The sequence below is a fragment of the Rhinatrema bivittatum genome, chromosome 7 (assembly GCF_901001135.1).
Source record: "Rhinatrema bivittatum chromosome 7, aRhiBiv1.1, whole genome shotgun sequence".
NCBI classification, from domain to species: domain Eukaryota; kingdom Metazoa; phylum Chordata; class Amphibia; order Gymnophiona; family Rhinatrematidae; genus Rhinatrema; species Rhinatrema bivittatum.
Genome location: NC_042621.1, coordinates 30,766,742 through 30,782,342, shown reverse-complemented (window position 1 = coordinate 30,782,342; position 15,601 = coordinate 30,766,742). Strand labels below are relative to the sequence as shown.

At 47.3% G+C, this 15,601-nt stretch overlaps 1 protein-coding gene across 1 annotated transcript in view; it reads left to right on the top strand.

Annotated features, from left to right (window-relative positions):
• The window catches only part of TERB1 (telomere repeat binding bouquet formation protein 1), a 643,822-nt gene that overhangs the window by 546,690 nt on the left and 81,531 nt on the right, over window positions 1-15,601 (top strand). The window contains exon 21 of the mRNA XM_029608198.1: window positions 14,944-15,032. Coding sequence (XP_029464058.1) covers window positions 14,944-15,032 — 89 coding nt within the window. The remainder of the gene's footprint in view (window positions 1-14,943; window positions 15,033-15,601) is intronic.

Here is a 15,601-nt window from a genome sequence, read left to right as displayed (position 1 = left end):
CCCCGGGAGGAGCCCGTAGGGGCCCGGCTGCTGGGACTTAGGTGGGTTGTGGATCAGGACAGGTAACTGGAACCAGACTAGGACAGTAGTGATACTGTAACTGGGTACGGATTCTGGAACCAGGCAGGAACTGTAGCAGGCTCTGGTACTGGAACCGAGCTGGAACTGCAGCAGGACTCGGGTACTGGAACCAGGCAGGAACTGTAGCAGGCAGGCAGGAATTAAGCAGGTACTGTAGCAGGAACGGAGCGACGTAGCCAAGCAGGTCACTCCGGGGCGCAACGCAACAGGAAACCAGAATGCTAACCCGTTGCAAGGCAAGGGCTGGATGACTGCGGCCGGCTTATCAAGGCCGCGGCGTCTGACGTCAGGAATTGGGCAGAGTCTGTACTGGCGGGAAACGGGCTACAAAGGCGCCCAAGTGGCGTGCGTGCGCCTTAGGAACAGGGCATCCACCGGAACCTTCCCGGCGGTGCTGCCCCAGCAGGGACGCCGCCAAACAGGCCGCAGGCCAGGACTCCGGAGGCGGGAGCAGGTCCGGGAATCAAGAGGTAAGGGCCTGGCCGCGGTGCTTGCGGCCAGGACCGCAACACTCTTTTTCCTGTCTTTTAACCAGTTTGTAATCCACGAAAGGACATCGCCTCTTATCCCATGACTTTTTAGTTTTCTTAGAAGCCTCTCATGAGGGACTTTGTCAAACACCTTCTGAAAATCCAAATACACTACCTCTACCGGTTCACCTTTATCCACATGTTTATTAACCCCTTCAAAAAAATGAAGCTGATTTGTTAGGCAAGACTTCCCTTGGGTAAATCCATGTTGACTTTGTTCCATTAAACCATGTCTTTCTATATGCTCTACGATCTTGGTCTTGAGAATAGTTTCCACTATTTTTCCCGGCACTGAAGTCAGGCTCACTGGTCTATAGTTACTCGGATCGCCCCTGGAGCCTTTTTTAAATATTGGGGTTACACTGGCCACCCTCCAGTCTTCAGGTACAATGGATGATTTTAATGATAGGTTACAAATTTTAACTAATGGATCAGAAATTTCATTTTTGAGTTCCTTCAGTACCCTAGGATGCATACCATCTGGTCCAGGTGATTTGCTACTCTTTAGATTATCAATCTGGCCTACTACATCTTCCAGGTTCACAGTAATTTCATTCAGTTCGTCTGACTCATCACCCCTGAAAACCATCTCTGGAACTGGTATCTCCCCAACATCCTCATTAGTAAACACGGAAGCAAAGAATTCATTTAGTCTTTCTGCAATGGCCTTATCTTCCCTAAGAGCCCCTTTAACCCCCTGGTCATCTAATGGTCCAACCGACTCCCTCACAGGTTTCTTGCTTCGGATATATTTTTTAAAGTTTTTATTATGAATTTTTGCCTCTATGGCCAACTTCATTTCAAATTCTCTCTTCGCCTGCATTATCAATGTTTTACACTTAACTTGACAATGCTTATGTTTTATCCTATTTGCTTCAGATGGATCCTTCTTCCAGTTTTTGAAGTATTTTTTTTGGCTAAAATAGCCTCTTTCACCTCACCTTTTAACCATGATGGTAATTGTTATGCCTTCCTTCCACCTTTCTTAATGTGTGGAATACATATGGACTACGCCTCTAAGATTGTATTTTTAAACAATGTCCATGCCTGTTGAACACTTTTAACCTTTGCAGCTGCACCTTTCAGTTTTTTTCTAACTATTTTCCTCATTTTATCAATGTTTCCCTTTTGAAAGTTTAGTGTTAGAGCTGCAGATTTACTTATTGTCCCCCTTCCAGTTATTAGTTTAAATTTGATCATGTTATGATCACTGTTGCCAAGTGGCCCCACCACCGTTACCTCTCTCACCAAATCCTGCGTTCCACTAAGAATTTAATCTAAAATAGCTCCCTCTCTTGTTGGTTCCTGAACCAATTGCTCCATGAAGCAGTCATTTATTACATCCAGGAACTTTATGTCTCTAGCAAGTCCTGATGTTACATTTACCCAGTCAATATTGGGGTAATTGAAATCTCCCATTATTATTGCACTGCCAAATTGGTTAGCTTCCCTGATTTCTCTTAGCATTTCATCATCTGTCTGACCATTTTGTCCAGGTGGACGCTAGTATACTGCTATCACTATACTCTTATCCAACATACATGGGATTTCAACCCATATAGATTCTACTGAGCATTTAGTCTCTTGTATTTATTTATTTATTTATTTATAGGTTTTTATATACCGACAACCGTTTGCACATCGTATCGGTTTACAGATAACTTAAAACTTTTTGACAGTGTCATTATATAGGACTTTTGGCACTGCCATTACATAGAACAGTAAATTCTGCATACAAGAGAATCATATAAGAATCATACAAGAATTGTATGATCTTTATCCTGTTAGACTCTATACCCTCCCGGACATAAAGTGCCACACCCCCACCAAGTTGATCCTCCCTATCATTGCGATATGATTTGTACCCTGATATAGCACTGTCCTTCCACCAAGTCTCTGTGATGCCAATTATGTCAATCTCATCATTTGCTGCTATACACTCTTAGACTTCTGGCATTGGCATACAGACATTTCAAAGTGTGATTTTTGTTTGTATTAACAACCTGCTTTTCAGTTGTTAGGGATAATTTGGAAATCATTAGCTTCGGTGATTTTTTAATTATAGGCACATGGTCTATGTTTGCTTTTAATGGAACCTCTCTGTTGGGATGTCCTAACTCTCCTGTTTCATTAGTATCCTTCAAGGATACATTTCTCCGAACCATGCACTGCTGAGTGACTGTCGGCTTTCCCCCTTGTTCTAGTTTTGTTATGGTTAATGGTGTTTGAGTGGATCCTTGGACACTGTGGCAGCTGACCACGCCCACGGGGCGCAGTCCCGTGAGGGACCACGGTGTCAGGCTAGACTCTGGACACACAAACACAGATTTGAATCTTCTATTAAACAGTTTGGATAACCACCAGAGGTGGCGGTAGTGAGTAGTGGTTGTAGAGCCCGGCTGGGCGCATCTCACACAGAACGCTGGAACAGTGGATCCTCTACAAGACAGTGCTGTAGTGGAAAGAGACTGAGAGTTATGAGCACACAATAAGAGTAACATTCAGAGTCCCAATGTAGAAATAGGAGAAGCTCCAAGACAGGGAGAGCAGGCCCTCGAGGAGCGAGTACCTGATCCCTTAGAGCAGAGAGATTCGGAAGCATTGTCCTCACTTAGCAGTAACAGAGATTCCACTAGACGAGAGGTCTGGCACCAGAGCAGAGAGCAGGCCCTCGAGGAGCGAGTACCTGGTTCCAGTGAAGCAGTACTGTGGAGAGAGATGGTTTCTGTACTCACTGATGGTAACTGTAAGTTAGTTCTTCCAAGTAGAAGGGTAGAGGTTGCAGGCAGCGACACAGGGACCATGGGCCCTCGAGGAGCGAGTACCGGTTTCCTGATAACACCTGAAAGAAGCAAAGAGGCCCCCGAGGAGCGGGTACCCCGTTAGAGACCCCGAAGGGTAGTAAGAGTTCCAGATAGCGCTGGAGTGGCAGAGTAGCTTAGGAACGGAGAACGAGTCCCATCCGTAACAATCCTGTTGCTATCTCAATGAGCTAGCAAATACTGTAGGCAGATATACCCGGAAGTCGTGACGTCAGAACAGGAGGACGCCCCTGAGGTTAGCGCCAACATAGAGATAAAGATGAGGGCGGCGTGCACGTGTGCGCCATAGAGGTACCTTGAAGGAGAATGGCGGGAGGCAGCACAAAGCCGGTCCGAGGATGCCGGAGAGAACGGCAAGCAGATGCTGCAGCGGCCATCAGTCCAAGGTGAGCGGGAGGAGCCAAAAGTAGAGAGAGGTAGGCGGGGCGAAGCCATCGAAGACCGATGGACGCAGCAAGTTTAAAAGCTGCTCTATCTCTTTTTTGAAAGTTAGTGCCAGCAGCTTGGTTCCACTCTGGTTAAGGTGGAGCCCATCCTTTCGGAAAAGTCTCCCCTTTCCCCAAAAGTTTCCCCAGTTCCTTACAAAGCTGAATCCCTCTTCCCTGCACCATCGTCTCATCCACGCATTGAAACTCTGGAGGTCTGCCTGCCTCTGGGGACCTGCACGTGGAACAGGGAGCATTTCAGAGAATGCCACCCTGGAGGTTCTGGATTTCAGCTTCCTACCTAAATCCTAAATTTGGCTTCCAGAACCTCTCTCCCACATTTTCCTATATTGTTGGTGTCCACATGTACCACGACAGCCGGCTCCTCCCCAGCACTGTCTATAATTCTATCTAGGTGACGCGTGAGATCTGCCACCTTCGCACCAGGCAGGCAAGTTACCAGGCGGTCCTCATGTCCATCAGCCACCCTGCTATCTACATTTCTAATAGTTGAATCACCAACTATGATGGCCGGCCTAACCCTTCCCTCCTGGGCAGTAGCCCTGGGAGACTTGTACTCAGTGCGAGAGGACAGTATATCACCTGGAGAGCAGGTCCTTGCTACAGGATCACTTCCTACTACACCAGGGTGATGTTCTCCTACTGGGAGACCTTTCTGATCCAAGGCAGCACTGGGGCTGCCAGACTGGATTTGGGACTTTGCTACTATGTCCCTGAAGGTCTCATCAACGTACCTTTCTGTCTGCCTCAGCTCCTCCAAGTCTGCTACTCTAGCCTCCAGAGATTGGACTCGATCCCTGAGAGCCAGGAGCTCTTTGCACTGAGTGCACACATACAATCTCTCACCGGCGGGTAAAAAATCATACATGTGACACTTAATGCAAAAGACTGGAAAGTCTCCCTCTTGCTGCTGGACTGCTGCCTTCATATTAGCTTTATTGAATTCCTAGTTAAGTTTAGGATACTAAGAGAATTGGAATGAGAATAATTTAAATTTACAGGTGAGTTTAATAATTAATCAGCTAGTGTCCTACAAGGGGATGATTAAACTTTCAATAAGGGCTGGTACAATAGTATGATTTAGATAAGACCCTGATTGATTTTTAATGAGAAAGTGTCTTGTGCCTAAAAATCAAGGGTTGAGTGGGTGGGAAAGACAGACACTAGAATTAACTATCTTTGGCTTGCTTATTACCTCAGACACACACAAACTCTAAAGAATATATCCCTTAATTTCACCTTTCACCAAACTTTTGTAAGCCCAAAAATTTCTGAAAGCTATACTTACCAATCCTCTTTAACCACCGTTAAATTAATCTTCACTCAGTTAATGAAAGGGTTTGAGATTTGCGTGCCATTAGGCGCGCGCTTCCAGTCCTCCTCTATTGCAAAGGGTGTGGGGCCTCTGGAAGCTGGGGCTGTGGAAGTCAATCCCTGGATCGCTTGCGGTGACCTCTGGACTCTTCTCCCGGGGGGATGCTGGGAGCAGTATGCAGATGAGCCTTCATGTCCTCCTCTATTGCAAAGGGTGTGTGGCCTCTGGAAGCTGGGGCTGTGGAAGTCAATCCCTGGATCGCTTGCGGTGACCTCTGGACTCCTCTCCCGGGGGGATGCTGGGAGCAGTATGCAGATGAGCCTTCATGTCCTCCTCTATTGCAAAGGGTGTGTGGCCTCTGGAAGCTGGGGCTGTGGAAGTCAATCCCTGGATCGCTTGCGGTGACCTCTGGACTCCTCTCCCGGGGGGATGCTGGGAGCAGTATTGAGATGAGCCTTCCGGTCCTCCTCTACTGCAAAGGGTGCGGGGCCTCTGGAAGCTGGGGCTGTGGAAGTCAATCCCTGGGAGCAGTATGCAGATGAGCCTTCTGGTCCTCCTCTACTGCAAAGGTTGTGGGGCTTCTGGAAGCTGGGGCTGTGGAAGTCAATCCCTGGATCGCTTGCAGTGACCCCTGGACTCCTCTCCCGGGGGGATGCTGGGAGCAGTATTGAGATGAGCCTTCCGGTCCTACTCAACTGCAAAGGGTGCGGGGCCTGTGGAGGCTGGGGCTGTGGAAGTTAATCCCTGGGATCAGTATGCAGATGAGCCTTCCTGTCCTCCTCTACTGCAAAGGGTGTGGGAAGCTCTGGAAGCTGGGGATGTGGAAGTCAATCCCTGGATCGCTTGCGGTGATCTCTGGACTCCTCTCCCAGGGGATGCTGGGAGCAGTATGCAGATGAGCCTTCCGGTCCTCCTCTACTGCAAAGGGTGCATGGCCTCTGGAAGCTGGGGCTGTGGAAGTCAATCCCTGGATCGCTTGCGGTGACCTCTGGACTCATCTTCCGGGGGGGAGCTGGGAGCAGTATGCAGATGAGCCTTTCGGTCCTCCTCTACTGCCACTACCAGCCCCCAAGGAACCATGGATCCACTTGGCCACTGACTTCACAACTGACCTTCCACTCTCTGGTGGCAACATCACCATAAGGGTGGTAGTGGATAAATTTTCTAAGATGGCGCATTTCACACTCCTTTCAGGCCTTCCATCAGTGGCAAAACTGGCTAAACTCTTTGTCCAACATATCTTCCATCTACACGGACTCTCTTCACATTCTCTCAGTTGGGGAGTACAGTTCACGGCCCGCTTCTGGAAAGGCTTGTGCAGGAAGTTTGGAATTACATTGAATTTCACTTCAGCTTACCACCCCCAGAGTAACAGACAAAATGAGCGAGTAAATCAGAGTCTCAAGGCCTTTCTATGAGCCTATGTGAACCAACGGCAGGCTAACTAGGCCTCCCTTCTCCCATGGGCCGAATTCTACCAGAACTACATAAACTGTTCCACTAGTGTTGGGATATCATCTCCATACACCTATTCTGATTTCAGTCACTTGCCTGGCAGCTAACTTGATTTATTTATTTATTTGTTTGTTTAGTTTTATATACCGTCATTCGGTTCAGCCATCATAACGGTTTACAAAAATCAAACAGAGAATAAACCATTAAAAACATTGATGCATAAATTAATAGTGGAAAAGAAGAAGGGGCATGAACTCCAGGAATTTTTGCAGAAGACACAAAACCTTCTAGAGCAAGCAGCAGAGAGGTATAAAATACAAGCAGACACATGTCTGCTTCACCTGGGAAGCCTGCTTTGGCTCAGCACAAAAAACCTGCATTGAAATTTGCTTCACGATTCGTGGGACTATTCCCCATTGTAAAACAACTCGGTCCAGTAGTCTACAAATTCAAATTGCCGTCATCTCTGCGCATCCATGATGTCTTCAACATATTTCTGTTAAAATCTACAATTCTCTCTTGACTCGGCCAACTGCCTCCCCAGGTCTCCAAAGTCTCCACAGAAAAAGACACCCAATTCAAAGTCCAGGAGATCTTGCACTGCCGAATGGTCCAAAATCAATTAGTATGTAAAGGAGATGGAACAATTCCCCTATGAAGAAAGGCTAAAGAGGTTAGGGCTCTTCAGCTTGGAGAAGAGATGGCTGAGGGGAGTTATGATAGAGATCTATAAAATAATGAGTGGATTGGAACGAGTAAACTTAATGTTGTTTACTCTTTGGAAAGTACAAAGACCAGGGGAGACACAATGAAGTTACTAGGTAATACATTTAAAATTAATAAGAGAAAATTATTTTTTCGCTCAACACATAATCAAGCTCTGGAATTCATTGCCAGAGGATGTGGTGAAAGCTGCTATTAATGTAGCTGTTACATTTCTGCTCGCGGGCCAGCCGTAAGCAGGTGTTTACCTTCGCGGCCTGGAGAGGCCGCTGATGTTTCCTCCCTTCACCGTGGCAGGGAGCCGCGGCCTTTGGTGCTTCCTGGTACGGCATAGAGTCGCTCACATTGGGACCCTCTAGCAGCAGGGAGTGCCGCCGACGTCCTCTTCAGCCTCGCGGCCTGGAGGCCGCAATCCCCAGACTCACCTGTGCAGCAGGAGCCGCCCTCAGTCCTCTTCGAGTGGCAGGACGCCGCTGCTTTATGTAGGGGCCTGTTTCCTCAGCCCAGCTCTGCTCCGTCTCCTCGGTGTCTGTGCTGGGCCGCTGTCCAGGGTCCTGCACTTCCCGCTTCCTGTCTCCTAAGGCGCGGGCCCTTTAAATCCTGTGATTTAAAGGGCCCGCGGCCGGATATGCCCCGGGCCCCAACTGGACTCCTCCTAGGGCGTTTCCTGATATTCAGCCCTGTATAGGGCCCAGCTTGCAGTCCTTAGTTGCCTTCGCAACAGTTAGTTCCTCTCAAGGACTTCTTGTCTTTGCTCCTGCTGGTATTTCCTGTTCTTCATGGGATCCCTCTTCGTTCTTCATATTCGTGGTCTCTTCTGGATTATCTCTCGTCTTGTCCTGATGTTTCGTGGTCTTCCTGTTCCTTCCTGATGCCTCATCTCCACTTCTGCTTCCTGGACCCATGGTTCCTTATTGCTGCCTCTTCTGGTGTGCCATGTCGTGTCTCGTCACCTCGTGGCAAGAGCTTGTCTTCTCGTCTGCAGCGCCTGAAGCCAAGTCTCATCTTGGTCCCCTGTGTCATACCTGAAGCCAAGTCTCGTCTTGGTCACCTATCCTGAATCTCGTCTCGGCCCTCGGATGTTCTTGTGGCTGCTCCATCCATGCCTAATACTCTGACTGAACCTGCTCCGTTCCAGCATGGTCCGTGACCAGCCATGGGCGGCTGTGTAGGGCGCGCATCGGTGAAGGCATCTACTGAATCTTCGCCATGTTTTGGCTTCATCTTCTACGTATTCGTCTGGAGTCTGCTTCGCACTCAAGCGTGGTCCGTGACCAGTCCCATGGGTCCACCCTTTGGTGGGCTGTGTAGGACGCACTGCGTCGCAGCCTCAACCCAGTACTAGACTTTGTTCCTGAACCTTGATCCTGAGTCTTCGTGCTCAAGCTTCTCGTCTGAGTCTTCACGTCGAAAGCTTCTCGTCTGTGTCTTCACATCTCCAAATTCCTCGTCTTGAGTCTTCATGTTCCAGAGCCTTCGTCTGCCCTTATCTCCTGTCCAGCCTGCTGCCTTTGCTGTTCCCAGTGGCAGGTCTGAAAGGGCTTGGAGTAGTCGGAGGACTACTCAGAGACCAACCTTGTGTGGTTGCTCTCACTCAGGCTGTGCAGGTCGGCAGGGGCCTGGCTTCCTGGTCTCAGCCTAGGCTTGGACATGTCTCCCCAGCCTTGGTACCACCTTGGAACACTCTGGGGTTGTGCCGAGGTCCAAGGGCACACAATCTTCTTGGAAATGGGACCGCTCTTCTAGAGCTCCCTAACAGATTGCGAAGGCCTCTGAGCTTTCCCATGCTCAAAGTCTCCATCTTCCCCAACAGTAGCTGAATTTAAAAAAGGTTTGGACAAGTTCCTGGAGGAAAAGTCCATTAACCATTATTAAGATAGAGTTGCATAAATCCACAACTTATTCTTGCAATAATCAGCTTGGAATCTTTCTATCCCTTGGGATCCTGCCAGGTACATGTGACCTGGCTTGGCCACAAATCTTATGTTCTTATGTTTGTAATCTCGTGGAAAAACTATGGACCCGAGGAGAATTCTTGGGAGCCAGCCTTCAATCCACCTCAGCCAGTACACGAGTTCCACCAGAGATTCCCCAGAAAAACCAAGCCCAGGAGATGGGGGAGAGGGCTTTGGAGGGGGGTTACTTTTACATTTGGCAACTTATAGGAGAGCCCTGTGAGCCATCACATTCATCCCAATATGGCTGGACCTATCCTGCGGTCGGCACACCCATCCTCCTGCTCTGAATGCTACCTAGCATGGACCAAGATGCCATCAGCAGCCACTCCTACCACTGTTCCTTAGGTGCATGTGCATATGCACACATTATATAGGCCCCACGGCGAGAAACACCGAGCGGTATCCTCTAATGATGTCAGGCTGATCTGCCTACTTAAAGCAAGGGCCTCACAGTACTACCTCGCCTCAGCAACAGGTCTCCTGCCTTAGCAGTGCATGTTGCTTCTGAGTTCCTGGTTCTTGTCCTGCGTTCCTGATTCCTGATTCAGCCATGCCTTGTCCCTCTCCCAGCTTTCCTTGTCCAACCTTGCCTTGTACTGCTTTTCTTATCTAGTGTCTTCTGGATAAGAAAAGCAGTACAGGATAAAAGAAAAATATCCTTGGCCTGACTTGTGGACTTCTGACCTCTTACCTGGACCTGACTACGATTGCCCACCACTTGGAACTGACCTCTTGCCTGGACCTGACTACCCTTGTCTGCTGCCTGCCCCGATCTTGGCCTGTCTCCAACTCCATTAGTCTGCTGCCTGCCCTGACCCCAGTGTGCCACTGCCCTAGGGTCCTGCCTAAGACCTGCTGGCCACAAGAACCCAAGGGCTCAATCTGCAGGGGACCGGCTGGTATAGATAAAGTTCTAGTCTGTCCCACTACAGGGCGTGTTTGCCAGTTGCCAGTATAGGCCTCATAGTTTTGACTATAGGGCTGCATCAATTATGCCGCAGCACAAAGAGCTCATACCCATGCTACCCTTCACATCCAATCATACAGGAGCCATACCAGCTACAGCAACAACAGCAACAGCCACAAACTAGGCAACAAAACCATAAGACATCTCAATAAAAGCAAAACCAACAGCCTCCACAGAGATCCAGTCTGTCCTTTTAACTCCAGTTGAAATGAAAACCAAAACCCATTCCAGACCTGCAAACAGGAGGAAGACTGCAGTTTTTCAGGAATCGTTGGCATCAGATTACAGACAAATGGGTTTTAAAAATAAACAAAGAATACTTCCAAAACTTCAAAAATTTGACACCACATAGCCCCCCTGGTGGTACAGTGGAGGGAGCGGGAGAGATCGGCCACTCCCAGGGCCTCGGCTGCCACTAACCAAAATGGCACTGGTGGCCTTTAGCCCCACCCATGTGACAAGGGCCAACCAATGGCACCGGTAGCCCCTGTCACATGGTAGGGGCTGAAGGCCACCGGCGCCATTTTGATTAGTGGCAGCTGATGACCCAGGAACGGCATATTGCTCCTGGGTTCCCCACTAGACCGGGTGTTTTGTGAGGTTTTTTTTTTGGGGTGGAGGGGGAGGTTGGGAAGGTGGGGGAGTGGCGGCATGTGGTCCCTGCCCCTGGAGTCAGGGCTGCGACCGGGGGTGGGCGCAAGACTGAAGGTGCCTAGGGTGCCCAATCCCCTTGCACCGGCCCTGCTACCCTGGCATTATTTAAGGCCTGCCTGCAGTCCTTGCCTTGCGACAGGTCTTCTCGCTCCTTGCGATCTGCATGTTGCTTCCTGAGTTTCTTGGACTGCCTAGGCTTTTGACTTTGGACTGGATTGACCACGAGATACGCTGCGTGCCTCGACCCCTGCCTGGAACCTGACCACAAGATACGCCGCGTGCCTCGACCCCTGCCTGGAACCTGACCACAAGATACGCCGCCTGCCTCGACCCTTGCCCAGAACCTGCCCTCATACTCTGCTGCCTGATCCAGAACTGTGACTACTCTCTAGCATCTCTCCTTCTCCTGAACTTCCGTCATTACAGAGACCCCACTTAAGTCCAGCTGGCCCCAGCACCCGAGGGCTCAACCTAAGGGGATCGTGAGTTGGTAGTGGTGAAGCTCCAGCGGGATCTCTGCTCTTCATCAGCCTAACCTGCTGATGGTGGGGACCTGTGGGGCTCCTCTCCAAAGGTTGCATCAACTCCCCCTTGGTCCAAGCATCCTCCAGCATAACATCATCGAAAGATTGCAATGAAGAATTACACAGAGATTCTTGGTTGTACAACCAATAGGTAGATGGTGGCCTCAAAACCAGAGTACTAGGAAAAGGAACTGTTGGTGTTGTAATTGCTGAGAGTAAAATGATTTCCCACAAAGGCCAAATTAAATTCTCCTTGCATCCAGAAAGACTTCCACAAAAAAATCATACAATTTTAAATGGAGAAGATTTCCTAAATAGTGTAAACATCGCAAAAAGCAACTATTCAGTATTGAAATTGATCCAGTACACCTCATTGACTCAGGACTGAAAACAAATTCAATTAGAGTGCATAAGAGCAATAGTAGCTTACCACAAATCCTATTGAAGGTAAACAAATTTCTCAGCAACTAGTAGTTGCTAGATTCATAAAAGATCTATACAACCTTAAAACCTCCACTAAGACAACCAACACCACAATGAGAATATTTTATTGACACAGCTAATGAAGTCACCATATATTTATTTATTTATTTATTTGATGAGTTTTATATACCGTCATTCGGTGAAGCCATCATAATGGTTTACAAGATTCAAATTGTAATTTTCTTAACAATTGTGAAAAAAGGTATAACAGGATGAATATAAAACAGAAGATTAATCATTTATAGTCCATATATTTATATGCCCATGACTGGCAGAAATGAGATTTTTTTTGGCATGAAAAACATTTTTAATAGCAATAACATCAGTAAGATGAATAAGTGAGTTACAGGCACTAGTAACCTATACTCCCTACACACAGATATTAAAAAACTAAATATTATTCAGAACTCACCCAAAATTCCTACCAAGGCGATATCACAATGCGACCTGAATCAAGAGAAAGTACTTCCAACTTGCTTTCCAAAACCACATATCATAACTGCTGAACAGGTCGTACATACCTTGGACTTTAGGAGAGCCCTCTTATTCTATTTAGACAGAACACAAACACTCAGAAAATCAATTCACTTTTTAATATCTTAAAATACAGCTAAAAAAAGCTTTTCAGTCAAAAAAAATTGTCAAGGTGATTGATTCAATATATTTCTCATGGCTATTCTACCATTGGTATGAGCATACCATAAGTAATAAAGGCACATCAGATTCACGCAATGGCCACAACAATGGCACATCTCAAGTCCACAACTATCCAGGATATCTGTAAAGCTGCTACAGGGTCATTGATACACACTTTTACAAACATTACTGTCTGGATAAAGACTCACACAAAGACAGAATATTTGGTCAAGGAGTGCTTAAGAACACTTTTTAGTTATCGAACCAAACTTCCTGCAATACATTAGATAGGTTGCAAAAAAACACTGAAAGCTAAAAGCCAGCTCAAAGCAACCCTCAACTGGGGAGTCCTATCTTGTGTGGCTGTTTGTGCTTGTCGGTGAGAAAGCAAACACCTGAATTTTCGATGGCCCATGCGCGTTAAAACCAGGGGTTACGCACGTAATCCCCATTACGCACAGAAGTGTAGGGCCAGCGAAAAGGGCTGGGCCAGCGGGCGTGGTCAGGGCAGCGCGGGGGGCCAGGCAGGACAGTGACCATTAGGCCCTGTCCTGGGAAGCGCGTGCTGCAGCCAGCTGGCACACGTAACTTACTTCTGCTCCAAAGGAGCAAGTTATAAAACAAAACAAAATAGGGTAGGTAGGGGTTGAGGAGGAGAGGGGAAAAGGTAGGAAGATTAGGTAGGGGTATAGGGAAGTTCCCTTCCAGTCCACTCCTTAATTGGAGCGGACTGGGAGGGAACTGGGGAAGGCCTACTCACGTTGCCGTGCATTGGTTTCTAAAATTCCCCCCTCCCCGCACGTGAGTCCCGACCATATGTACTCTCGACCTAGCACTGCTATCAAGCTAGGTCGACAATACATTGTACAAATCTCATCTTTGTGTACCTTTCCTCACTCCAAATCTCATCAAATCTTCACTGATTACTATGCTGTTCATACCTGTGACTGTGCATGTAAAACTGACTAATATGTGTGCCTCCCCAGAGGTGCTCTCTGTCGCTCGCTCACTTGCTCGCTCGCTCTCTCCTGCCCAAAATGAGATTTGCGATAATTAGCACCGCACAGCATAACGCCAGGAAAAAAGGTGTAGTTATTTCTGGTGTTATAACGTGCATTACGCTATTGCATGCAATGTTAAACACCCCACATTTTCATAAACTCCGCCCAAACTCCTCCCTTTTGGCTAAATTTTTAGAATTTGCATATGCATCTCACAATGCTTTATTTATCACATGCATTATGGCGTTATCCCAGGCGTTAGGTCCCTAATGCCCGTGATAAGACCCTAACGTGAATTTGATGACTGACCCTGTTGGCTTGATAGGGTTTCCAGAATATTGTAACACTTTTTACATATGAAAATTGTTTTTTATTTGCTAAGCTTTTTGTCAAAGAGGCACTTTTCATTTTCATGGTATGTCATCCTTAAATTGTACAATGTACAAAGGGCCAGATTTTAAAAGCCCTACGCCCGCTGTGCCTGTTATACAAAGGCCCGGCGATGTGTATAAAGCCCTGGGACAAGTGTAAGTCCCAGGGCTTCAAAAAAGGGGTGGGGAGGGGGCGAGGTGGGGTGGTCTGGGGGGTGGGGTGGGGCAAAAGGCTTCCGGCACAGCGGCCATTTGCTGCTGTGTCGGAGGATCGCGTGCACAAGAGGTAAAATAAAGGTCGGGGAGGGGGGTTAGGATAGGGCAAGGGGGCAGGAGGGTTAGGAGAAGGGAGATTAGGTTAGAAGGTTAAGAAGTTCCCTCCCAGGTCACTCCGAAATTGGAGTGGCCTGGGAGGGAATGGGTGAAGGCTGCGGGCGTCAGCTTGCACAGGGTGCACAATTGTACACCCACTTGCACGTGCCAACCCACAATTTTATAACATGCACGCCCTGCGCGCATGTTATAAAATCGGGTGTCCATGTGTGCGTGCCGGGTAGCGAGCGCACATGGGCGCCCACGCGCAATTTCTTAAAATCTACCCCAAAATGTATTATTAAGCAGAAAATACAGTGAAACAAGTGTAGTGGAGATGTGAAAGTCCTGGATGGGTTCTGAAGATCCTGTTTGGTTTGAACTAAAACTGCAGATGTCCTACTCTTGGCACATAGAGTAAAGTAGAAAAGTAGAGAGTTGCATATGGATGGTGTGGATATAAATCAGAATATTGAGAGGGCTCAATTATTGCAGACAAAGTTTATTTCAAGATGCAAGATGTATTTGTTGTCTTCTGAAGATTTTTTACATTCCTGTGCATTCAGCCTAGAAACAAGATAAAGTAGTCCCTGATGAATATTAGGACAAATGCAAAAATGAAATGTCATTTGTAAAAATAGCGATGGCCTTTTCCATAATTGCAGATCTCCGGACTGAGGAAACTGAAAAGACATATGACACAAAACTGAAAACACCTAATGAAAAACATGTTTATTCGTGCAATGGAGAGATGGTAATTTTTATGCTAATACCAACTCTTTAAACTGAGCTGTTATATCTTTTTATACTCCTATATAGAACACTGATAATGTATTTGATTTTAAATAAGGCAGCGATACAGTGTGCATTTGAACAGCTTCCATTTAATATAATCATTATTATTCTGTAACATCTGCACAGAAGTTTAAATAAATTTGAACAGACAGGATGAGTCCATTGCAGAGTTGGAACTAGAACTCATGAGGAACAATAAACTGGAAAGTTTAGGACCAAAAATCCTTATTCACTGTTCTAGTTCTAAAGTTCTTTGACAATATTCTGATGCCTTCTTTTGAAAATTTAACTATTGAGATGGATAACCTAAGTTATCCATCTAAATGGCATACCCTGCTATATTCAGCCCTAGAATTTAGCCGGATAAAAAGGGACATTTTGAGGGCATTCCGGGAGGGGCTGAGATATTTAGCTAACTTAGCTGAATATAATGCTGTTCGACAGTGCCTGCAATCCCCTTCTACCTCTTCCTCACCTCTTGTTCCTACTCCCTCTGCCACCCTAGGCTGCTATTTGCCTCCCTGCCCA